The 26,827-nt window shown below is 39.0% G+C and overlaps 1 protein-coding gene across 3 annotated transcripts in view; it reads left to right on the top strand.

Moving 5' to 3' along the window:
- The window catches only part of brinp1 (bone morphogenetic protein/retinoic acid inducible neural-specific 1), a 110,666-nt gene that overhangs the window by 26,415 nt on the left and 57,424 nt on the right, over positions 1–26,827 (top strand). For all 3 annotated transcript variants that reach the window (XM_022204150.2, XM_051938298.1, XM_022204142.2), the window contains one exon: positions 22,986–23,176. In XM_022204150.2, coding sequence (XP_022059842.1) covers positions 22,986–23,176 — 191 coding nt within the window. The remainder of the gene's footprint in view (positions 1–22,985; positions 23,177–26,827) is intronic.

Raw genomic sequence — 26,827 nt, 5'->3', positions numbered from 1 at the left:
TGATTTCTTTGCATCCCTGCAGTCTGCTAACTCGGAATTACAGCAAGACTGAAACAGAGTAAGAGAGTCATTTGCCACATTCTTTGGCAGCTCCTTCACAGAGTTTGTTCCCCGTCTTTCCTCCATCCCTGTTGGTAACTTGCCACAGCCCCTGGTCCCCACTGGCTTTCGTGCCTTGATATTGTCACATGAACAGTAAACAATGCATTTGCATAATGTGTAACTTGACAGAGCAGGATGTTGCACAGAGACATGAATCTCGGAGGCAAAACTTCAGAAGCCGCTTTCCACAGCCACCGTACAGACGTCGAGCGCTGCCTGTGATGCTGCAGTGATTTATTAAAACAGAGAGTGTGTGTTTGCATGTGGGGTGCTGCTGGGAATATTGCCGGGCCCAGGTGGCTCCAGTTGTTTCTCACTCTTAACAAACCATTAGTGCCATCACATTCAGCCGTCAGTGCTAGACATCCCTGTTCCCGTGACAAGACAATTAAACCTTGCATCAGGAGAATGAAAAATTGAATGAATTTCTCATTTAAAATTAACTGACAACAATCAGTAATCCACACAGACAGAGTGAGGTTTGTTGCTTCTACTTGCACCCTAGTCAGTGTAACTTCCAGGAACGCAGCTGCATTAGTCTCGAATGTGAGATATAGATCGCATAAATAATTACAGGCATTATTTGAGGCAAAGTTGTGAAACACTCCCCAAAGGACCAAATGCTTTTCAAGAATTTTCACTGCAACCTGGACCAGCAGTTAATTCCAGTGATTAGTACATCTTCAACCAGTGAGGTGGCGGAAATCAGTGACATCAGCTGGTGTGGTGTTTGCTTGGAATGGAATCATACATATCCTCGGTCCTCCTTGGCACATGATTGCCCAGCCGTGCTCCACTCTAACAACCAATGAGGACTGAATCGCTTTGTAAATTTCCCCGGGGACTTTCTCTGCCTCAACGATTTAGTGGTGGAAAGTGGTTGAATCAGATTTGCAGAGAGACAAAGCATCCATTCCTTTCGGGTTCACTTATCAAGAGAGATTACCCTGGAGGCACACTGCGTGGACAATACCAACCTGATCAGCAACAAACAAATCTGCCCCATCTTTAATAACATGGGCACTGTGCCTAATTTGAAGGATAAACACAGAATTAGGAGGTTCCAGCCTCTTGTCTACGGCGCTGAAAAGGTCACTGTCGCTTGAAGGGGAGAGACACACCGCAAGGCACCAATTATCCTCTCCCTCTAGACCTATGTCTCTTAAAGAAATTATTGGAGTGAGCTTTGTATAAGTAATTGTCACCGCTCTGTCAGCGCTGATTGTGATCTTCAAGCCGCATCCATTTTCTTCTTCGCCTTTATCATATGCATTAGTGTACATTTCCTGTATGGTATTCAGCAGTCACAAGAAAGCCACTTTCACTGCTGGCTGCGTGCTGCTTTTGTATCACAGCTGAGCCGAATACAGTGTATCAGTGCGCGCTTCAGTTAGAGGTGAGATGCGATGGCCTGTTTTGCTCACACTAGCATCTCTCGTTCTTTTGCTTGTAGTCTATTATGGGGTCGAATGTGTTTCAGATGATGCGTGTTCTCGGATCGGTCTTTGTTCGCGGAGCTCTATCTCAGGTTCTTGTGTGCCTGAGCAAAAATCCAATATAAATGCAAATCTGGTAGCCATTAATGCATTTTAAAGGCCTCAAATCAGCATTGCACTGTAATCAAAGAAGCAAGATGAGGGTTGTTATTTAGAATAATAAAAATATATATATATTTATGAAAATGCATTGCTCTGATTGATCCCACTTTGAAAAGCCAGAAGGGCTGAATGAAGAGGGAGGTTAGATGTGGAGCTACGCTTGCCATTGAACCAGGGATCATCAAAACCTCAAAATGTATCCAATGTTCTGAACAAAACCCTGCACTGACCTGTGGAAAGTAATACTAAAGTCCAATTTTTGACACTAATAAAAATCAAAAGAGGGAAACTATAGCTTTTCCATTTCACTTTTCTGTTTCAGATAATTGAATCTTCTCTATTACTGATTCATTGAAACATTTTGTGATTGCTTGCACATACTTCCCAAAGGTAAAATAAAAAATCTGCACTATATTTACCATTTTAATGTTTCTCTGTATCACCTAAACTCCCCATCTGAGACAGTAGCACCATTGGGGATGTTACCTTGGCTTCAGGAATATTCCAGTTTCTCTCTGCTAGTGCGTATTTTTATCTCAATTTGAACCATTTTGGGTTGTTAGGATGATACGGCCGCTTTTTATATGACTAATGTTACATCCACTGATTTCCCACCACCAAAAATAGACCTGACATGGTTTCTGAATCATCGTCACAGCGAAACCCTGCGCTTTAAATGACAACGGCAAGACGTAGACTGATAGAGTGAGTCATATTTCTTTGACCGTTGAAAGTATGGGTCATTTTACCAGCCGTTATCACATACCGCTGGTCTCTAGCAAACCGGCACATGAATGAGTCCATGTGTATGAAAGCCATATGGCATACTAGCAATAATAAGCACGCCAAAATATGTAGATGCATTTAGTTCTTTCATTTTGGGTTTTAATGCAGTAATATTTCAGCATATAATTCATGTTTATGCTGTAATCTGCCAAACCTAAATTAGTCAACCCTGTAATCTCTAATCACAGCCACCAAAAAGTTCCAAAAAGTGCAGTAACCGGTTTGCTGCTAGAGGGTAAAGTGCAGATAGACATGTAGCATCCACAGGGGTTTTTCCCCCCCTTTTTCTTTCTTTGTGGGAGCTTTTGAGATGATTGTAATTCAGGACAATCCATCAGCTCCTGGTAGCCTTGGCACCTCTTTGCTGTCCTCTAGCCGTGGCCATAGCAGCTGAAGGGCAGCATTTTCAAGAAGAGTGCTTCACAAGTTTAAAATTTGATCTGGAAAACTACCTGTAGATAGCTGAGCCAACTAAATGAGAGTCCATTGTCAAGCCCAGCATCTGTTATGACCACTCATTTGAACTTTAAAAAATATTTTACAGAATATCGTCGGACTCTAAATTGGTCTGTCATTTTTCATTCCTTGTTTTTGCAACCAAGCTGCAGCGCCATCATGGTACCGTGACAGTATGCCATATGGACTCATTTCTGTACCATTGTGTCAGGCTTTAGGCATTGCAACAGTGAGACAACGCTTTGAACACAAGGGCAAACTGGAAACTACAGCATGGCCATGTATACGTTTTATCCGATGCACTGTTATTCAAAAATACTGCAGTTATTGCAGACCTAGAGTTGATCCTGTCTCTATACACATACAGGCAAAAAAAGATTTCTATTATTTTTGACATTTTGACACCACAACATTGTTAAACATAAATAGTTTGAAGAATATCAGGGAGCTGAACTCTGAATTTAAAATATGAATGAATTACACAGTATATAATATAGTCTGAGGGTGCTAATGACCTGAGGATATGCATTTAAAATATAAATCTCCTCCGAATCTGTGATTAGTGTCATTGCTTGATTTTTCGAACACGGATATTCAACGTTTACCTTTGTTCTCCAGCGAGGAGGGTTTGATGCAAGGCTTTGACAGGCCTGGCAGGGCTGTATTTAATGCAAGCACATTATGCACATTTCTAACTGAACATGCCCTTCATGATATTATTATTCCCAACTATAATCAGACCGCAGACAACCACTTGATCAGCACTAAAACTCGAATATATAAACCGCAGCTCTAATTTGGATGTGCAAACTTATATTACTCTGTCTCTAATTTGAAACGTTCATCAAACAGATAGCCATGAATATTGGGACTTGCTTCAGAATTGCACTGAGCAGAGCATTGTCTGTTGCAGTACAGCAATGTGTTAACATTAATGGACCCAAAGAATAAAAAACTAAATAAATGAAACGCACAAGTTTCCCGCATATTCAGTGTATATGTGTCTCTTAGTGCCGATCTGCGCCTCATTTGTTTTAAAAAGAAACAAGAAACAAGGTGTAACATTTGTCCGACTCAGGTCTTGAATTAGTTTGGATGAGCCATCTGTAATTGGATAGAGCGAGGGAAGGAGGATTTGATGTAGTCGGCAGATTTGCTGAGAGGCTGCAGCAATGTTTAATTCAGCAGGCTGTAGCCGAAGGAAGAGCAGGAGAGAGACAGTTGGGAAGTCAGGAAGGATAAAACAGACTGAAGAAAGAGGACAGAGACATCCAGGGGTCTGGGATTAGGCAGCGAGACAGGGAGGTGCTAAAAGTGTGTGATAAAGAAAATGTATGTAAGTGCTAGAGACATGGAAAGGGGGTCCGATGAGTTCAGCATCAAAACAAGGAATGGGAGAGCAGACAGGTAAGCAGGCAGTGAGGTCATACTCAAGGTGAGGAAGAACACAGAGGGATCCGCGTGGCTCAGATGACTCACAAATACCGAATACTTGAGTTCACCGCTCTCTCAAAAAGAAAAAGAAAAAAAAAAACAACAACAAAAAAACATGTATTATTAAAGCCTTCTCTGCATTTCATCACGGCTGTACTTAGAAAATAGTGTGTTTTTCCGTCTGTCAAAATGTTTTCAGTCACATTCACTTGAACACCGATTCTGGGCACCAGCAGAGAAATGCATCTATTCAGCTATTTTTACCCGTCTGTGTGTTTCTCTGCCAATGCACAATATTTAATTTATTTTGTACTTTCTTTTGGTATTGTTTCACTGTGAGAGGGTGACAGAAATAGTCTGATAATGGCAGATGTTGCGGTGGAGTAAGAATAAATGTGGAATAATAATAATGTACAACAACTACATTAACAACAATGCCATTTGCAATAGCAGCGACCTTAATGCTGTTTCATCTGCTATTAATCAACAAACAAATTGAACTGTGTTGCAGAAACTTTTAAACTGATATAATCTTACACAAGCTGAAGCTATATGTCACCTGTTCTATTGTGTTGTCATCGAGCAGAACACAATAAAAGTGCATCCTGTTGGCCTCGGGGTTTAAGATGCTGACAATGTAATTGCAATGTCCCCGAGTTCAGCAGGCATTTCAGCTGCAAGTCATCCCTCATTTTTTTGTCAGGTCTCTGCTATTGGCTATCTACAATCTAAATACATGGGGAAGTTTGGCTTACAGAACTTGATATCATTGTCAGTAATAGTTTTCTTCTGCCTTGTAGATAATGTTTTTCCAGCCATCAAATATATATATATATATATATAATTCTTCATTTTACCAGGTAAGATCAGATGTGTGTGTGTCCAGTATCTATATAATGCTTAATCTTCATTAGAGTCACAGGGTGGCTACAGCCTGTCCCACCTGACAGGTCACTAGTCTATCGCAGATCTACATACACAGTCACACTCACATTCACACTTATGGAGAATTTAGAGTTACCAATTAACCTGAGCATGTTTTTAAACTGTGTGAGGAAGCAGGAGTACCTGGAGAAAACATGCAGAGGGAGAACATGCAAACCCCATGCAGACAGATCCCAGGAAAGCCGGGACGTGAACCGGGGATCTTCTTGCTGCAGGGCAAAAGTATATATATATATATATATATATATATATATATATATACACACTTTATAATCATGCCGGTGATTGAGAAAATTAAATGACTCACAAACATCCTGTTACCAAAACGGATCTTGGCTAACGCCTTGTTCTCTGGCAGCATACATGATTTCCCATTTGCTGACTGAAGCAGTAACGATTTCCAACACTCGTCTCAGCCAATCAGACGAGCTGAAATTCCAGCACTGCTTAAATTCTCTCGAGTTGCCATGGTTCACTGTTGTGCACCAAATGAGCAATTGTTTTCTTTAAAAAACTTCTTTTAAAAAACTTTTACATTAGAGACCTTAATATTTGTAAGTATTATTTGCTGAGGGGCACAGAAAATATCTGTTTTACTCTGATCTGTCTATATTCCCTTTACTCTAAGCTGTCGCTTTTGTACACGCATGGAACACATAGACAAAACACAATGCCATCTTGGGGCTACACTGCAATTACAATCACTGGAGTGGTGATGATACTGGGTGTTGATGTGCGTTTCTCAGCTGTATAGGTTTGGGACAATCAACAAGAGCTGATCTGGGGAGGGACTTTATGCCACTTTCCTTCTCCAACCTAGTGGTAAAAAGCCCCCGCTGTGGGATGACTTAATTACTGGCAAGGAAGGGATGGTAATTAGAGGAGAAACAGGAGGCTAGAAGAAACTGTCAGGGTTAAGTACTGACTAATTCACTGCGTGGGACGTCTGTGCCACTCTCCCTTGAGACTGGCAATACAACATCACCACAAGAGCAACAAGCTCTGAAGAGGAGATAATGGAGCAGCCATGCCTCATAATACCATTTCTGTGATGTGGAGAGCAAAGCTGCTTAATCTTACTAAATATTCCACCAGAGTGAGTCCTGTATTTCCCAAAACAAGAACGAAAGGTGCAAACGATAATAATAAAAGATCCACTGCAATGGGCGGCAAACTGTTTGGTGCTACGTTAATTTTTAGAAGTATGTAACACTCATTGAATGCTCTGCCACCGCTGACTTTTAATGTCCAATTTTAAAGCCTAGAGATTCAACCGTTGCACTCTGTTACTTACACTGTTCGATGTTGTCCACCCACACGTTTGCTGATTAGATCTTGCTGCAGGTTAAGGTTTGGTGAGGTCTGAGGTGCACGTACTCCAAATAATCAAAGCTGAGAGTTGCGCAAACAGATACATCCCAACTAACACAGCAGGGTCAAGAGGTGCCAGTCGAGATGCAACATACCTGGAGAAGCTCTAATCAGGCGGACTAACAGAAAGCACTTATGTGGGTGCACTGTGCACAGACCTCAAGACGGAAAACCAGGTAGGTGTAACAGTATTCAAATTTAAAGTAAGTGGGCAGCACAAACCAGGATGAATTTTGTTCTTATGAGTGAACTTCAAATAACCAAAAGGGCAGACCATTCGCTTAACAAGAGACAATTCACAACACTTTCTTTAAACATCTAAAAATATATAACCTCTGAATATGTTCCAGTGCACAGCATCTCTTCTAAACACCTCAGCAGAGGTGTCTTTCCTCTCCTAGCCCTGTTTCCTGCAGTCAGCACATGGCTTTGGTGTTTTGTGTGACCTACGCAAACACAAAAAAAAGGTTTATTCTGGGCCTCCTGCAGAACATCTGAGTCAATGCACTTCCAGCAAAACGCCGACAATATTAGACATGTTCCCCTCACTGTGCTCGAAATGTAGCGTATTGCTGGCTTTCTTATACGTCTTCAGTGAATTTTAAATGGGCTTTTATGGAGCTATGTGCTTGAGTGTTTTGGCAGTTTGTGTGGTGATCCAATGGATGCATGTGCTGTATTTATTTTTAAAATAGTTTATTGGGAAATTATAAAGTCATAGTTATGTCCATATCTTGTATATCATGAGAGAGAAAAGTAGTTGCCGGTTTATTGTCCAAGAAATTGCCATCATAGTGTTTTGTAGTTTCTTACAATAAAACGTGGCCCTAATACTCTAATATCCATAAAATATTGTTTTTATATCAGTGAAGGGCATCATAGATATCAGCAGATTTTCTCTATCTCCGCTTCTATTTTGCTTTTAATGTAGAATGGAATATCGGGACAATGAATAAAAACTTCACCAACCCAGTTATTAAAGAATCTTCAGGTTAAACTGACCCAGTGGAAATCGTTTTAAAATCATTCATTTAGAGAGCGGCTGAAACAGGTGTGCTCAATGGAAACATGCTATTTCACTTTCTCTTCATAGATAAAAGTCCAAGCCAAGGTGATGAAGCCTGAAAAAAGATCAGTTGCATCTTGTAAGTGAGTCCTTTTTATTGAAAAAGGAGTTTTAGAAGGAGGGCACAGAGTTAGCCGGTCTGATATCCTCAGAAAGGTTGTTTTGATCTCTGGGGGTCTAGCAGCAAAGGCCTGATAAGTGGGTTTAACAAGTAATGACATGTTTCTCATTTTCAGACTTCAAGCAGTGAAGCAGCAATGATATTCCAGATTACCTCTGACATGTGCATGATTGTGACACAGTGTCTACCAGCTGAAGTCTTTTCAAAAATCAGGAAAATGGTCTGGAGATGTACTTACTGAGGGTTAAATGTCAGAGATAGGGCAATGAGAGCAGATCTTAATTCTGTATTCCATTTTCTCACTATGAAAAACCAACTCATAGTTTTATTGATGCTGCTTACATCTCAGAGATACACAATGTGTCCTTTGGCGCTGGTGTCACCCACTTCAATATACAACGCTGGCGGATCTATAGTTATTGCAGTACAAAACTCCCTAAGGAGATTGAAGTGGTGGCTAAATGACTGAAGTTCGTGCCCCATTTTTTACAATTTTTAACTTGAGTCTTGTTGCACTTGCTGTTTGATTAGGTTCAGACACCAAAGCTACTTGGATAAGATTAGGAAAACATCATGGTTTGGGTTTACAGAAGATTATGCATTACAAGGCAAACTTCTTGTAACTCCAAAAGGAGCAACTGACAGCACCAACAGAGAACATTTAGCTGAGGACTGCTGTCTGGTTCTGACAGATTTTTACACGTTTCTCAGAGCAGAAGTGAAAAATACCATTAAAAGGCACCTAGTGTGTTCAGATATTATATTTAGGTTTCGTGACAAAGCAGTATTATGTGATGAGGTGGGAGTCAGACCAGGCTGGAAAAACAGTTTTTTTGAATGATCATTGGATTCATTTAAAACTAAATGTGTTTTTTATTCTGTCATGAGAAAACAAGCCATCAAAAGCATTGTCTCCTGATTATCCCAGAAATAATAAGCAATTAAACACAGCCACACTTCATTCACCTTCACACAGTTTTTGCCACTGTAGCGTTTGTACGTGTGGTGTTAGCAAGCTTTAAAACTGGACTATCCAGGGTCATAGAAACGGTGTACAAGAGTAAATTGGTTTCTGAAAGCATACTTTCTGCCCTCTATGACCATATTTTAGAAACAGAAAAGAAATGAAATTGGAGTAAAATAGTGATTTGATTGTCATTTAAAAATCAACAAAGAAGGGACATTTTTTTCCTCTTCAGAAACAGCAAAAGCAACTTAATTAAAGACTTTTGATTTCCACTCTTGCCTTTGTGAAACTGAAATTAAAATACTTTATTGAGCATATTTTGTCTGCAATGATTGTTACTAACATGAGGTGCTGAACTTGAGAATTGCTGAGCAATAAAAAGGTCAACATCTGAAAAGCCACTACTAGATGCAGTAGCTTTCTTCAGTAGCTATTTTGCAATCACAAAAAAGTGCAACAAGGCAAATAATTACACACAATAACAACTGGCTCTCCATATTTAAATGAAGTGAAGTGACGTAAATTGTAATAACTTTATTTATAGTAGCTAAAAAGCATAACAGGGATTTACTGTGATGAAATAGATGGCTTTTATTTTACCTATTACACTCACAGCCAATACAGTATGCAGAAATCATCAACATAATGCTGCTTTATTTGGGGTGTGACTGACAGTTATTATGGGGCAAATTGAGTTCAGCGGCAAATGGATGGGATACAATAAGCTGCATCTAGGGCACTAACAATAGCAGTTGTTTCTTTTTACTGCATGAATGCCTTGACCTTGGAAGGTATTTTCATTAAAAGTAGAGTGCTGCTGTGTGTTCCTGTGTGTCTGTATTACTGGATACATGAGGTGATGAAGTGTTTCATCAAGTGTTCAGAGAGACTTTACAAGTGAGATGGTGGCACATGCAAACAGTCTTCAGAACTGCATTTTCTGAATGCAGTTCAGACTATTTTCAATTTCATCATTCAGCAATGCTGTATGCATCTCCATATTTTGTAGTTCCACACGATCCTGGCCTTCACTGAGAGGAAGCCCGTGACTCTCACTCCATTATTTGTTGTGTAGTCTCGTAATAATTTCATCTCAGTTCTTGCCCACACAGTCAGACTAGTTCATCAGCAGAACTTCTCACGTTACACAGTTAATTAGATTCAAACACACGCTCATGTCACTCACCCATGCATTCGCTTCCGGCACCATGTCCCATCAAATTCTTGAGATTAAAGCGAATTAAGAGATTGTTTTTGATTAGATCCATTTTCATTCCATTGCCTCATCACAATTACAAAGTGCACTAACAAAGCTATTATGCCTGCAATCGTATTCCATTTAGGCAATCACGTTTCATTTGCTGATATGCTCCAATTAATAGTTAATAACTAAGATGCTTGTATGTGAGTATGGTATCAGAGTCTTTTTGGGTATCATGATTCATAAAGCTTTCCAATATTTGGTGGTGAAGTATGATAGGGTCACAGCTCTACTATGAATTTCCAACATACAGCAGCCCAAAAAATAACTCACTTATGAGTGTGCTGTGTTGCCACTGAGCATGCTTTATTGCATTAACAGTGTCATTGTGGTCATAAGTAAATTAGATTTATGGTGTTTATTTCCCCTTTGCCTCAACTTGAGCCCACCGAGGATTCCTTCCAGGGTCAGTCCATCTTCTGTGCAGACACAAAATTAAATAAAACGATGACCCGCTCTAATCTAATGACTTTCAGCAAAGCTTCATCCCAACAGCAGTGCATTCAAATAAAAGAAAAATATTACAATCATGTGGGAATTACGACCAACTTCTCAATTCAGACCTCCCCACATTTCCTTACCTCTGTCTGCAGCCCATTGCTACTTTTACTGTCAATAAAACGATACAACTTTTCAAAAGAGAAACTGTGAAATTGAATTTCTCCAGCTCGTGCAAAAAGTTGGCAGAAGAAATCAAAAGTCCATCCAAACTAAGCCCTCAGTCTGTATGATTAAAGGCCGCCTTTCTATTTCGTAGTGTTGATCTTGTACATCACAGTAACCTTGACATAATCCTTTCTGTGCAGCTTCTTCTCTCTTTTCATCTCTCCATCTGCCCGTATCTGCTTTCTACTGCACCGACAACAATACGGTCATTACCGGCATAATGCCACCCTTTCACACAGATGGACTCCACACAGATGAAGGCACACCTTAGGAAGATCTTGCTGCGACTGGTAGAATGATGGTTAAGGAGGGAAAAGAAGCGACAGTTGTTTTTTTTTGCAACTCTTAACAGACAGAAGAACCTATAATTCAATTAGTCCGCTTTATCAATTAGCTGCTTCTAAATGCCACCATAAAGTTCAAACTCAAGACAATGATGTTGTGCCAGTTCTATGCTAGATCATATTTTTTGAGTCCATTATATAAGAACCCTTTTAGAATGTTACCTAACTGAACTTGATGAATAATATGCAACTATCTCTGTTCGACAGTGTGTACAGTACTGCCACTATCTTGACAGACACGTGGGAACATTGACAGTGAGTCCAAAGTGATTTACTGTTAACACATACCTAATTTTATCTAAACCCATTAGCTCGGAACAGTCGCTTGGATATTTTTACATGGCCTCTGTGCTGATGGTACAGGAGAATTTCAAAATAGCTCCTTCAATTTCCTACACTATTTACTCTGCTGTGTGTCAAAATCAAGCCCATGCCACTATTGAAGTGGAAATAAATAAAACAAGCACACACAAAACCGCTCTCGCTAATATCCTACCTCTTTCGGCGCAGTCCTCCAGTGTGCACTGGAGCATAGGATTAAGATTCTTTCCATAATATTTTGAATAATTCTCAGTGGTTGAAATTCATGCTGGATTTCAATTGTATCTCTGTCTATTTGATTTATTACCGAGCTTTGCCTCCTTATTACCAGGAAAGGCCTGTATTCTTTCCCCCTCCTATTTCCCCCCCTTTCATTCTGTCATGCTGCTTCGTAATGCGCTGGCAGTACAGGAACAACAGGGTCTTCCCAAAAGAAAGAAATTGTATTATTGCTCTGCAGGGAAAGTGAACATGCAAATGTGAGGCATGTGTTGCAGTGTCGATGATGACACTATTCTAGTACTCGACTGTCTACTTTAGGCAGATCACAGAGATGCAACCTGCTAGACACTTCAACTGTAAGAAAGTAAAACAGTTTAACCGTGATTTTTTTTCCCCCAGTATAAAGTACCAGTCCCTCTATTCACATTAGTGCAGAATGACAGTGTCTAAAAATGTCCTGTGCCTTTCCACACGTCTGAATCTCTGCCCACATCTCTGATCTTTTCAGCAGCTCATGTAGGTCTTTTGCTGTGACCACCGACTGATTTGAAAGAATGGTGACTGGGTTTGGTACAAACACATAGCCGGCTGCTCAGCAAGATCACAATAAATGGTAACAGGGATATGAGAAGTAAGAGCAAACATGTGAAAACCTGTGGTGAATGAGACACAGATGTACAACTACTGAGAGGTCAGCTTCCAAAAATATCATCTCTTAATATGGGTCGCTGGTAAATCACATGAAATAGAGAAATGGGAAAAAGCTGCTACCAGATGTAAACAAGGCTTAACAATTCCTGTGACTATGCTGGAACTCCAGGGTAGGACTTGAGTGGCTTAGATTCAAAAATAGCTCATCTTATGTCTGCAAAATATTCTTGCATATATGCATTTTTTTAACTGCAGTGCAACAAGAATGTGGCTTTAGTTTTTTATCAATTATATGCAGCTACAAAGCAGACATACTTTCTTATACGATGCCCTAAGTGTTATTTAAACCCACAGTGGGGAACTTGTATTCTTACAGCAGCAGGGGTTAGTGCTAACATTTAAGAAACATCAGAAGAAAAAAACAAAAAAAAAACAAAACAAAACAAAAATGGACATAAATACTATTTCTATTTTTTTTTAAGATTATCTAACTACCTCGGGATGGACTTAATATTTCATATATTAATGCCATTGCACAAGTCCTTTTGTGATTAGAAATACTGATAGAAGTAGTAATATTGCACAGTTACTAGTATATGTTGAACAATTTATATTGAACAGTTTTTAATTGTGTCAAATATTCATAATGTGTTGATATTGCACCAAAAATGGTACGACTCATACAAAAAAACAGGCTATTCATTTTGTTTTTATATCATCAGCGTGATCTTTTGGACTAATTTGTCCAAAACCTTATGCCACACATGCTGGTTAGAGACCAATAGCTGAAGCAGCATTGCTAAGTGTGGAAGATAGGCATAAGTAGATATACTTTATGGCTCTATTGAAAGTTGTACTTGGACTTGGCTACAATTACCACACTGTAGTTTCCAACTGAGGAAAGGGCAGGAAGATAATGCATTTTACACCCATTTGGATCTCTCAAGTTAACACGAGGATTCACATTTAGAGATGATGAGATGAGGTGCTCTTGTAATTCTAAAACTGCTGCAGAATGACCCCCATCTGACTTGTAGCCTAAAGCTTGCCAGACTGTGTAGTTAGATATGGACAGCTCAGCTTCCACTTTTTGTTTTGACTAACTTTTTGGTTATTTGTATCAGTCGTGGTAGCAAATCGCTTTTAACTCATAAATGTCTTCACATCTGCCCTCCATTCTTTCCCGTAAGCCCTGAATACATTTTCACCCACAGAAATCTTCCTTACTGTAAGCTCTATGTAAATCACGGATCCTTGTTGTTCGTTGCCTTGTCAAGTTCTCCAAAGAAGGCGGCTTCTGAAACCGCAACGCATACAGACATTCGTAAACCCTGCTGGGCCGCATGTTGGTCGGGATGTATTAACATTTATCCTACATCCCTGAAAAGATACCATATCCAAGTAGATGAGATCACGCAGCACTGTTTCTGTGTGGGAACGCCATGTACAGAATGAAAAGGAATAAGTCAATACTGTGTGGGAAGACAAAATCGCTTCACAAAGTCATTCATGGGGGAATTACCATTATTGGATCAAAGTCTCCCCGAGTCCTAGCAGCTTGCCAGTGTTTTCTGTCGAGGCCCTCACGGTGCACCACTATCAGTCGGCTGAACATGCCTCTGTATAGAACAGTGTGGCAAAGATTCAATCAGTGATGTCTCAGGAATATTTCAGGGGCTTTCATAAATGATGTAGCATGCTATAATGCAAAATCCCCATGAGTAGAACAATTTGCTAATTAATTTTAATACGATAGCTTTATAACACCCTCGATCATCTGGCTCACACTGAATGACCAAACCTTTGTCCTTTTGAAAAAAAAAACTGCATCAATCGCGAGTTCATATTTGTATGGATTCATTTTGGCATTCAAAGTGGAGAGGGAGCAGGTAAATACAGCACGAGAGCAGATGGAGATCACGTCATGGTCAGCTTGTAGTGAGAGCAGATACAGAGCTCACTGCTATTTTAGTTGTTCTGCTTTTTTCTTTTGTTTTCAATGACCGCTTTGATAGATCATTATGTTCATGGTAATCACAGCAGCAGGCCATTAGCATGAACACTACTTCAGTGCAACAATGTTATCTTAAAATAGTTTTACAAAGAGAGAAGCTGTGGAGGGAGAATTACAAAAAAACTGTAATTACACATGTGTTCTAGTCCTCAAAGAGCATCTCTGTTTTACATGCAAAACTGTGACATGATTTAGGCTTTCAGGTCAGTGGATTTGGTAGACAAATCTTTGCTTGGCTGTTGGAAATGGACTGTTAAAGGCGTTTTTTTGCTATGTGACAATAAATCTGACTTAGATAATTCAAAATGATGCTGTTGTTGTATTGTACCCTTTTCAACCAGCAATTGTCAAGTCATCCCTAACAAACAAGTGGTGGAACAAATGGTTGCAAATGAAAGGTTCCTCCTTTATCAAAGCATGAAAACAGTCGGCTCCTTCCCACATCAGGAGGATGTGAGGCAGCTCGACAAAACCGCATCAGTGGCCCCAAACACACACACACAGATTATTACACAGAGTGGTACATTTCACATGTACAAAGGCAGAAACTGCAATCTTAAATAGGGATACACATTCTTCAGTTAAATTAAAAACAAACAGACAAACAGAAAAAGTTAATTACTGTTTTGTGTGCGTGTGCGTGCTGTCTGTCTGCTCGCTTTGTTCTAAAACAAAAGTGCTTTCTGTGCCATTTACAAAACATGTCAGGGAGAGCATTCTGTCCACATTTCCACTGACTGCACTGTGAGTCTTTGGTATTAGGTTTCAGATTCATCTAAAGCCACATTTGGACAACACGGAAAATGGCAACCATCCAGTGTGCAAACAAGAGTAATTCTCTCATGTTGGCAGTTTTCTTTTTAATTCTAATGTGTACAATAGGGATATAGGCAAGAATAGCAAACTGAATGCATGACCAGATAAGAAACGTGACTGTGTAAAAGTATGATGAATAGCTGACTTAATACGAACCAAACTGAGCAAAAATACATATTATGATCAGCTTCATGGCTGTGGAGGCTTTCAGAGGACACTGTCATGCTAATAATGGAAGAACATGGTTCCAGAGTCATTTTAACTTAAACATAAAGTTTACCAGCATCATAACTGTTGTATCTTTAGCTTAAAATTAAAAATTGTGAGATTTTATGTAAAGAACAGCCATTTTTAGTTCTATATTTTCAACCATTTCATTACTTAAACCACTAGTGAAAATTTTGGACATGCTCTCATTCAATTCTATTTATTTATTTGTATTATTTTATAGATTGTAGATTAATAATGAAGATTAACACTTTCTTGTTTACAGTATAATTCCAGATGTATTCTGTTATAGCTTTGGTGTCTTCAGTATATGTACAAAATAATTAAATAAAAACCACTGAATTAGAAGGCGTGTCCAAACTTTTGACTGGTCGTTAATGTGTGTGGCAGTAATTTATAATTAATAAATACAAAACATGATCTTTGTCTCACAAATTTAGCTTCACAGTTACTATACATTATGCTAATGATGAGCACATTTGCTTAATAATTAAATCCTACTTCTAAGTGATCACTCATCTCTCCAATCAGACCTTGAACATATCAAGAAACATCAAACAGATTTGTCTATTCTGTATGCAATTATTTCAGTTTTATTACACCATCAAAGCGATCTAAATATAAACATTTTTACAACACACAAAAAATACCTTCCATTGTACCAGATGGTATTTGTGTGTGACAGATAATTATGATGTAACTCGGTACAATATTAACCACAACCTGCAGCTACAGAATCCTCACCCCACTAACATAGAAAGATTTTCACCACAGGCTTCACAAATGAACTACGGATGTACAGGAGGTTGACCCCGTTTGCTCTCTCATCTTTTTGAAAGCAAAAGTACTGTATGTGTGTGTTTGACAGTACAATTGTCCAGCACGCCAGACACTATTTATTATTGTTGCCCTCGGTTGGTATTAAATCCTCGACTGCTAAGCTTCTGAATTCATTCAAAGAGAAGCAAAAAAAAAGCACTACTTAGTACTGAAATGATAAAAAAAAAAGAAAAAACAAGAACAAGCAAGATGTATTTTGGCCTCTTTTTGTTCTTTGCATTATTATTTTTTCTCCAGCAGGTGCAGCCTTTAAATCATCCGAGTAAAATGCTGAGTGCCACAGTCTTGCCCTTTATGACAGCACCTCGTCTGCTTCAAATAAAGTCAGAGTGTTTTGATAACATTAACAGCTTTATGGCGAGATGTAAGATTTTGTTTACTTTGTTTCTTCATAAATGGGTGTTGTTTGCTTAAAGAGAAGAGGAAACGGCAACGACTTTGCTTCAGATAGAGGTACACATGCAAATGTGATTTTATTTTTATTTTTTAACCACATACTGACATAGGTCAAGATGTAACTGAACAACATATCTGAACATGGTTTGTGCTTGACTGTAAACACTTTGATACAGCATGAGAGGAGAGCAGAGGGAAACAAGAAGCTAAGTTGTGCGATTCACTGACAGTCGTGCTTCTTTTATTATTATTATTTTTTATTTTTTTATTTTCTGATGTCATTTAAGAGGCGCCCAAGAACATGTTGTCTCCGGGCCTCGCCAAGCCAGTTTCCCTCTCAATTAATTAGATATTTTTCTTTCAACAGAACTGCGCCTCTCCTTCCTCTGTGCTGCCACACTTCTACTTTGAATGTCTGTCATGCTCTCTCAAGGTTTTTTAATCTGGGCTCCGGCATCGGGATCAACTAAGTGCCTGCGGTGACACACTGTGTGATGGTCGTTTCCTGCCCCCGTCAGAGCTTTAGGGACTGTTCGCTGGATGTCAATACAGCCCGACTCTAATTGAAGCAGACAACATGCTGCCTGGAAGGTGTTATGACATGCCATATTCTCACTTTATATCCATTTTAGTTAGAGGGAGCACCATGGCATTCGTAGCACTTTTTAACCCGATCAAAATGAGCCGTATACATAACATCCAAGCAATTACAAAGTATTTCAAATATGTATAGAGGCACTGTTATAGCAATTACGTCTCACAACAGCAGCTGGTATAATAAATTATTTGTTATTGTAAGTATTTAAAAGGCTCGGTCTTCTTGAAAGAGGGCACAGACGCTAACGTAAGCAGAAGTGCAAACACAAATGGGCCTGACTGGCCAGTTTTTGCAACTTTGGTGACCGCATGTGCTGACACAAACCAGGCATAGCTGGACACATGAGAGAGAGTGTGAATACATTAAAAGTGGGAGTATTACAGAATCAGCAGGTTGGGGTGAGCTGCATTAATGACCAATCTAATGCGCTCAAGTCATTGCATTTTAAAAGCAGCGACCGGCGAAACGAATGGAAATGGAGAGAGAAGGAGAAGAAAGGTTCATCCTTATGAAGCACCTGAAGTTCCAGATATAAAGGAAAAGAGTAAACAGCCTTCAAACTCTTAATATGCATTGTCCTGAATTATATAGTCAGCGGCAGAATGAGCAGGCAGCAGAATGGTGCTGCAGGAATATCAATGTGGCTTAAAATTATGTAGTAGTTAAAGGCTAATCGCTATACTTAAGACCAGCTGTTCTTGTTCGACTACATTTGAATAGACTCATTTATGAAAATCCTGCGTCATCCAACTTGTCATTGTTGCTGCTGTGCGAGAGCTAAGTATTTAATCAACTGCATGAACAAATGTAACATTCTGTTTTAATGTCATGGCCATTCTGTAGGGACCTAGTGGCGTTATAACACACCTTTACAGCAAACAGGAACAATACACCAGCTTCTAGAGGGTTTTGTATTTTGGGAATTTGAGCAAACAGTAATCCTGCAACAAATTGTGTCAACTGACAAAAAGCTAGATGTTAATTTTTCACAGTATTACACTGCAGACTTTTCATGCGTCTACACTGCAGAGGCGTCTTATTTTGGACAGAAGGTTAAACTCCTTGAGATTTGGACCTGATTCATTTGCTAGCGCCCACGTTTGTTGGTTGAAACAACAAGCTGGAGAACAACTGGATACAGTAATACAGTAGGCAGCCTTGTTTCTCTTTTTCCTTATTCAGCAGCTGTGACTGGTTTGTCTTTTTTCATTATTCCTTTCAATAATTGAACTGATCTGCTGCGCAAAAATGAATGCGTTTGATGATTGGTCGCAATTAGCACCGACCTCACTCCATGTTCCTCATTAGAATATATTCATTGTGAACATTAGCTTTAATCTAACTTTTGAAACAGTCTTCTGTCGGAGATGGTTTGCTCAAAGTATTTCAAGTTGGTCAATGCAGAACTCAGTAATTCTTCTTTCTTCTAGCAAGCTGATGCGATTGACATCATTTGCAGTCGATGCATTGATGCAGTGAATGAGTTGTTCTATCCTTTGCACATCAATTAATCCAAAATAGTCAAACTGGAACACTGGCAGAAATGTGTTAATGCATTCTGTTAAATTTTTAATTTGTTTTCATTCTGCCAAATCAGTTATATATCACATATTGCATCTAGTGGATCCTCAAAAGAGGACTTTCATGTTCAGGAACACTCTCAAGAGTTTGGCTCTAACAAGAACAGACTACAGCGCAGACAAGACACAGTTCGTATCAATAAATTTGGCAAGAAATCCAAACAAATCAAAGCTGCTTGTACTGCCTTTATTGCACAGGTGTGACTTTGAAAGACTTGCCTTGAGTTTGCGCCGCTTGCTTTGATGTATGTGTCTTCATCTTACATTTGCGCTGTAACAAGTGAGCTCTGAAAGTTCACTATGAAGGAGAAGAAGAAGGAAGAAGAAAAAAAACACAGAGTGCATTTCATCACAGCTGATGTGCTTCAAACGTTATTTTTCTTCGGGCTCCTTTTTCTTGATTGAGGTCTGAAATAGACACAGACATGTTGGAGCCACCAGTACATTCATTAGAGCCGATGATCTCTTGTGAAAAACATTCTCATCTCTCATCTCTGTCGATCTATGTGAGATGAGGGAGTTGGCGGTTTGATTACAGTAATGTATTTCCTAGCAACCGCTGTTCGTGTTTACGCCACTAAACTGCACCGAGACAAACACCGGAGCAGAATCCGATAATATGGTGGTCTCAATGAGGGCATTGGAGGATTAACTTTAGCCGATTCTTCAAAAGGGGGTGGGGGGTGGGGGTCCTTTATCATCACATAAACTCTTTACTAAAAATGCCAATGTGCTACTCGTTAATAAACATCATCACATTTTCCCTGCGGTATAAACATCCACCACAAAAATCTTCAGCAAGTTGTTTTATTCTAATAAATGAATTAGGTACTTATTCATTTGTGCTTGTCCACATCCGTATCATGCATCCTGTGCTTTTGTGAAGGTCGCAGACACTTCCTCACAAGCGAGCGGAATGCATCTCAACCTCCCACATGAGTTACTTAAACACCATAAAGCGATAATCACCTATGTTCCTATCTTCCTTCTGTGCGGCTGCAACGCCATTTATCTCCTCTTAACTTTCTTTGATAGGTCATTAAAGCGGTCTTGGAGCTGAGAGGTAAAGCACTGAATCATGTCACAGGTTCCATCTGCTGGCATGTCTAATCTGGGGCAGACGGGGCCCACGTACATACGGCTCCCATATAAAGCTTCATATGATAATTGGTAGTGACCGAGCCATGAGACACATCCTGTGACAATGAACTGATATCCACAAAAGAGGGAGAGAGGAGAAGCGAAGACGGATTCAGTGGAAGAGCCGAGCAGACAATGAAAATAGAGAAATTTCGGTACATCTGCCAAAAAAAAAGTATCTCGCGGCTCGCCAGGCTTTTCGTGTTTGCTCCAGATTTCAGAAATGATAGCAACATGTACCTCTTATAGAGCTAAGTCATGGAACAGGAGCGGGGAAGCTGAGTCAGCATGTACTAGAATGAGTAGTGAGGCCTGTCCTGCCAGATGAGCTCTCGTGTCTTCGCAGCATTGAGGAATTGCAAAAGTTCTATTTAAAAAAAAAAGAAGAAAAAAAAGGGAAGACTTCTGCAAATCTGCCACAAAGTATTTATTGAATTTCGGGTTGGAAGACAGTACTTGATGCTATGTGTGATTACACATACAGGGGGACAAGATCTCCTGTGTGTTGCAAAAGCCTATACTGTCAGTTTAAAAAAAAGCGCTCATTTACTCATTCTAATGGTATGTTTCAGCTCTTTTGTGGAAAATGAATGTGGAAAATAAATGTGTAAAATACCCTCTCCTTTGAGTAAGCTGTCAAGATATTACCTTTGAAATGTTGGCTACATTATGAAGTTGCATGATTGCATAACAGTCCACCGGCAGAAAGGAATGGAACTTTAAATGCTAATATAGAGTGCTGAATAGAGCATTAAAAATTGCTGCTGCCAAGGCAGGCAGAGCGACACATTGCTGACTGCATGTCTAAAAATTCAAACTAAGTGACCGATCAATTTGAGGGGACCCACCTATTCAGGAGATGAAGCTGCTAGAAAGCACTCTGCAGCAGCTTACTTCTGAAATCAACAAATGCACTTTTGGAGGGCGATAATGGACGTGTTTGGGCTTGTTGTTAGAAGTATTAAACACACATTTACAATAGCTTTGTGTTATTTTGCACACAGGCTAGATGTGTGTATGTTGTGAGCTGCTTTTACTTCTTTTTTATGTCTTTATATGTTGCTTTCTGTACGTGTAGACATGAAGCAGTACTAGATTCTTAATTATTTGCTTAGACTTGTAATAGTGTCATATTGCTCATACTGCTTATCTGCAGTGCTTAAACACATGGCACCACAAATAAAATGTCTAATTGTGTGTGTTCAGTAAAAATTACAGCAATATAGGTTTTTTTTGGGGAAAAAATGTATCACAAAAGAGGCTTGTGATTTTTATTGAACTTGCAAGTTACAATGTTTGCTTTAATCATTTCATGTCGTGCACAAAATCTACTCTTTATTATTTATTATGCCAGAATTTTGCAGAAATTTCTCCTTTCAAGTTTCTGTTTTTCATGAATTGTTGATTGAAATGCATGTCGGGATGAAAGTGTATCCAAAAGGCTGAAAAGACTACTTAAATGTTCTGAACATTTTGTATTTATTTGTCTCCATTTATTGGTTGATTTTTACTCTGAATCCATGTAAGTCTCTGTTATACAATGCTTGGACTTCAATTAGAGAAGGCTTTTAGGGTTAAATCACCAAGATGATGAAGCCATTTGTTTGTGCTTGATCCAGTGGAGCTTTTATTGCACTTTAGGTCACATTTGCTGCAAATGGGCTCATCATTCATATACTAAGATCATTAGATATAATCAAAATTCAATTTAAATCTAATTGGGCGGGAATGCTTTTAAAACTATAAGTCACTAATTAGGAAATTGCATTTACCCATAATATATAGAATGAAATAAATTTTAAAAAAAAATCTCAGCTCAGAGTATAGACAGTGTACTGTTGTCTATATGTGTGCCATCTGAATGTGAACAGCCTCACACCTGTGCATGTTAATCTGCCATCAGTGCATCAATGACAAATTAACATTCACATACATGCATGCTTTATTTTCCTGTTGGAAACAAAAACGTTACTGCGACCGTCATTAAGAGCAGATGATGTTGAAAATGACAGTTTCTGATTAAATTAGCATTAAATGATGTCTCCTTTAGAGAAAAACAATGCAGGAGGAATTCACTTTGACTGTGCGTTTCCTCAAATAAAGAACAAAGCAAAACAGAAAACCAATAACAGAATTAAAGGTAGGAACCACTTGTTTTGTATCAATGACAAATCTAAATCTGCATGAAACTCTCTGTACTGACAATGAAACCTACTTTCATTAGTGCGCTAATCGGTAATTTCAATTACCGGGCATTAGCCACAGACTCAATAATAGTAACTGTTATTTTGCTCGTCGGACAGCTGAGGAAAGTCTGTTTTTTGATATTTTGGGCAGGGCTGTTTGGTTTTCGCCTAACCGTCAGAGTTGTCTGTAATTGTCTGCCTGTAGGAATGTTTTCTTGATGTGTATCTCAGTAGGGACAGAAGCAAACAGCATGATAAAAAGCCACACAAACATTTTGTAGGATCGTTATACCATTCTTGCACTGAGAAATATATGTTTCAACTGCAGTCAGAAGCAACAAGGTCAGAATTAGGCACAGTTTAGCCCGTGGCACTGTCTGTTTTTTTAATGCCCTGTTGGTTTTTGTATTTTCTTGAGATTTAAGCCACAGTGTGAAACAAAGAAAATGACCTTGAGCAGTTTCTAGGAAAGCAGATGACCATTATATAATGCTGGCCAAATTACACTCCAAATAGCTGTGATTTTGTGTAGTCAGAATGAGTAAATGCACACAGGAGAATACATCACTTTTCCATCATCAAACTCATCATAAATGTTTGCTATTGTTCTTTGCTTTCATAAAAAAATTACCTCAGTGTGATCTGAAGTTGGAGCTCCTATATAAATTGTTAAAATCCTCAAGTCTTTTTTTGTTGTTTTATTCATGTGACAGGCCACTTTGTGTGCCACCAGATGCCCACAGTTTTCCCAGAAATGCATTTGTTGAGACAGAGTGTTGATAATTAATGTGTTACCACAGTGTTATTAACAATTTCAGTGGTAGATACGAAGCAATTTTTTGATCAAACTGTTGTTTTTCTCTGTTTTCTTGTCAGGGAATTTGCACGTTGGAAGGTGAGGAACACAGCGATCGAGAGAAGGGACCTCATCCGGAACCCTGTGCCACTCATGCCTGAGTTCCAGCGCAGCGTACGCTTGCTGGGCCGCAGACCCACCACTCAGCAGTTCATTGACACTATCATTAAGAAATATGGAACCCACATTCTCATCTCAGCCACCCTGGGAGGTAAGACAGGCTCACTTATTTCCTTTACTCACTCTCATGCTTAATTAACAACTTATCCACAATGGTTTAAATACTTTTAATGTATGGCTTGTGGTTTGCTTACATTCTCCACATCAATCCAATACTATATGGCATAAGCTGGACAGAAAGTTTATAGTCCACAAATAAGACCTGCATTTCTGCAGAAATGTTAGATATGAAACTGTGACTTCTGGATATAAATGTGTAGTGTTAATTTTATTAATTAAACCTTAATATTATTAAAATAAGTGGCTCAGGATTATCAGTCAAAGATAATACATACTAAAAGACAAGACAGATCCCCTTTAAAAAGTTAATGAACGAATGTTTCTTTGTTAATTCTCACAGATGATATCGCAATTCAATGACCCTGTGTAATTATACTGTGAAAATGCAACACCATGCTGTCCTGGATTATTCATTTGCCGGCTTGCAACAATGTCAAGTCAGCTTAGTGAAGCAGTTTGGGGCCAAGTTGTTCTCCGGGGTGTCGGAAAAAACTAAACTGCAGGGACATCGCAAGAAGGCAGGGCAGGGCAGAGCAGACGGAAGAAATGTTCACAAGCCAAATGACTTCCTACCAAATCAAGAATAGTGCAATCTGAAAGTGTCCACAATGAAAACAGCATCAACTCTCCACTGACCGAAGGGAAAAAAGGGCCACTCAATTCTGCAGAGACAGTCCATCTTGTGTGGTTTCAGTGGATTTTCCCCAAAGATAGTGATAGCCACAGTCAGCACATCTAACTCCAACGGACTTTTGTTTTCTTTGCTTGAAGGCAAAACATACTGTAACATAAATATAGTTTGACTTTTAACTATGTACAAGCAAAATGAGGCTACCTACCAAATAGAGAGAATGCTGACTTTCAATAAATCGTTTTCTTATATGACAAATTACCACTCTGCATCCAAAAACCTTAAATATATGTACTATAATGCAAGTGGAGCATGAATTGGGTAAAAAATATATAAGCAAAATGAAGACAGATTTAGGAACTTGTCGAGGTTACATGGTATGTTGCTAGTTGACATAAAGTATCATGCTAGCCGAACTACTACTTATACTACCTCTCAAACATTGTATATGAAGTACATTGACATGCAACTTTTTCAGCAGTCAAATTTCAAGATGACACTTCCACAAGTGATAAATGTGACAGTTTTGCAGTTGAAAAACGGCCAACACGAGGCTTCAGTTGTCACAATGTGTGATGACCCCAAGCTGGAACTTTTCACACAGCTTTGTCTGCTGCCTTAAGCGACCTCACCTTCAAATGTCAAGAACATCGTGTGAATAGAAGTTTTTGCTTTTTACATCTACACAATGAGCTTTTTCTCACGACTGCAAGGTTGGCCGAAAGTGAAATAAATTCATCTTCTGGATCAGCTGCCTGAATGCACAAGGTTTGTTAGAGCAGACACCCTGTAAAGACTTGCATGTACAGAAATGTATTTCACCGTTATCAAGGTTATTTTGCCTTATCAAATCACTAATTAATTTAAACAAACCACCGTGCCGCTAATGGATGCTTTCAGTACTTTGGACGAGCTTTCCAAAATAAAAGTTAAGCACCCCTGCTGTCCAAGTCTAACTATAAATGGCTTCTCCCTCGTATCTCTTATCTTATCTCGAGCTCTGAGGGATGCATGAAGGCAGCTAACTGTGATTACTTTGCCAATTGCATTTTAAAGATATAATTAGTAAGATAATCCGCTGTGTTACTCAAACCCCATATTATATAATTGTATGCATGAAATATTGCCAAGTAGTTGCTCCAGTTGTGTAAAGTGTTTTTTTTTTTTTTTTTGGGTAGCCTTGTAATCGCACAATCAAATGCCTTTGAGAAATCTTCGTGATACTTTTTGTCATGTTCTTTTTTTCTCCCAATAATTTCACACTGTGTGACACAGATGGGCCTTGGAACTGCACACTTGTTAAAGTTGGTTTAACTGAGGAATATACCTTAAAAATTAGTCCGACATATATCTCTTTTGCAGACATCTATTGCGTATGTGGAGATGTTTCGTACTTCAAAGACTGAAAATGGAGTCAGTTTTCTTTGTCTGATGTTTTGTCTGGCAATTACACAACAAATTCAAACAATGCTAGTATGTTAAGACCGATACTTCAACTGGGGAAGCTGATGTTTAAGAATTTAGCAGAGAAACAAGAAACCTGGTAGCAAAATTCTTTCATTTCAAAATATTGCACTCCATTTATGCTTTAATAATTTAGCTAAAGTGAGAGCAGAGGAATATCAGGTGTGAAGGGTTAGAGCTGTAATAGTGTATAAACCACTCTGTAAGGTGATTCCTGCAGCAACACTTTTTTTTTGGAAATTGGAAATACAATATTGGGCTGAAACATCATAAAATGTAATTAAGTGTTTTTAGGACGGATGCCAAAGTCCTCGATGCACCAGATGGTGAAAGCGAGGCAATAGTTGCAGTCCCAGAAATAATCACAGTATCATTTTCAACCACAGCATCCTCCTTATTCTTGTTGTATTGCATCACCTTATATGCTTCCTCCCTCTCTTTACATTTAAACCCTCTGCCTCAGAGTTATCATCTCTTCTTCTTTAACCTTGAGGTCTTTTCTTTCGAGTTATGGGTCACTACACTTTTATCTCAATCTTGGAATTGGCCATTAAAGAACACAGTTATATGAACCAATAAAAGTGCATGCAAGACTAGCGATAAAGTAAGAAGAAGAAGCTAATTCTCTCTTTAGCCACCTACACTTTGTGATCTCATGAGTCATTATACACTTGAGAGGAATGGAGTGAATTCTCCCTTTCACAGGCGACTTCAAGTTGAGTGGTCAAGTGTGAACGTCCCCATTAGAGGTCCATTCCTCTGAACTGAATAAAATGGTTCCAATGTGTTACCATTGCTATGTCACAAAGCATGTACCATTCATTCTTTCATACTTCCTTTCCTTTTGTTCATTCTTTTTTAAGAGTCTATTTGTGCATTGTGGTAAACTGCATCAGATGCTACACCAGTCTTTAACTCTCTGTTGTAGAAAAACATGAAAAAAGCCATCTTTGAAGGCTGATATTCTTATACAATGAGCTCTTTTCCCTTCTCTCTCATTTATTTTAGTTTCGTTTTCTTTTATATTTCAATACTTCACTTGTATAGATACAGTGTTTCATATATATCTTGTCCCCTGTAATTCAAGTCCTTGTACATAAGTTTTATGCAAATCTTTTCTGATCTGGCACACTGACAAAAGACCCCTGAAGTTTTTGCACTATGGAAAAATTTTCATGGGCCAGTGACCGGATTTGCAACAAGCAGAGAAACAAAGATAGTAAAGTAGAACAACAAGACAACAAGCTAGTAAACAGCAAAACTGAATATGTCAAAGTAACAGCTGTGCAGATATTTTATGAAGAAAACATTGCAATCATCCAACATGACTGTTTGGCTGCAAGTTCTCATACAGTGCATTAGGGATAGACTGATTACTGTGGCCAATATATGGCATTTTTCCAATTATTGGTATTAGTCTGTGTACTGAGCCATTATTGATATGCACTACTTTAGGTCTGATGCGACCTCCTCTCTCTGTGTGCAGTCACTTTGTAGCCTCAGAAATGTCTCTCAAGCAGAGAGTGC

Source organism: Acanthochromis polyacanthus, chromosome 18, assembly GCF_021347895.1.
Source record: "Acanthochromis polyacanthus isolate Apoly-LR-REF ecotype Palm Island chromosome 18, KAUST_Apoly_ChrSc, whole genome shotgun sequence".
NCBI lineage: Eukaryota > Metazoa > Chordata > Actinopteri > Pomacentridae > Acanthochromis > Acanthochromis polyacanthus.
The sequence above is the reverse complement of the archived record's forward strand: the minus strand, read 5'-3'. Positions and strand labels throughout refer to the sequence as shown.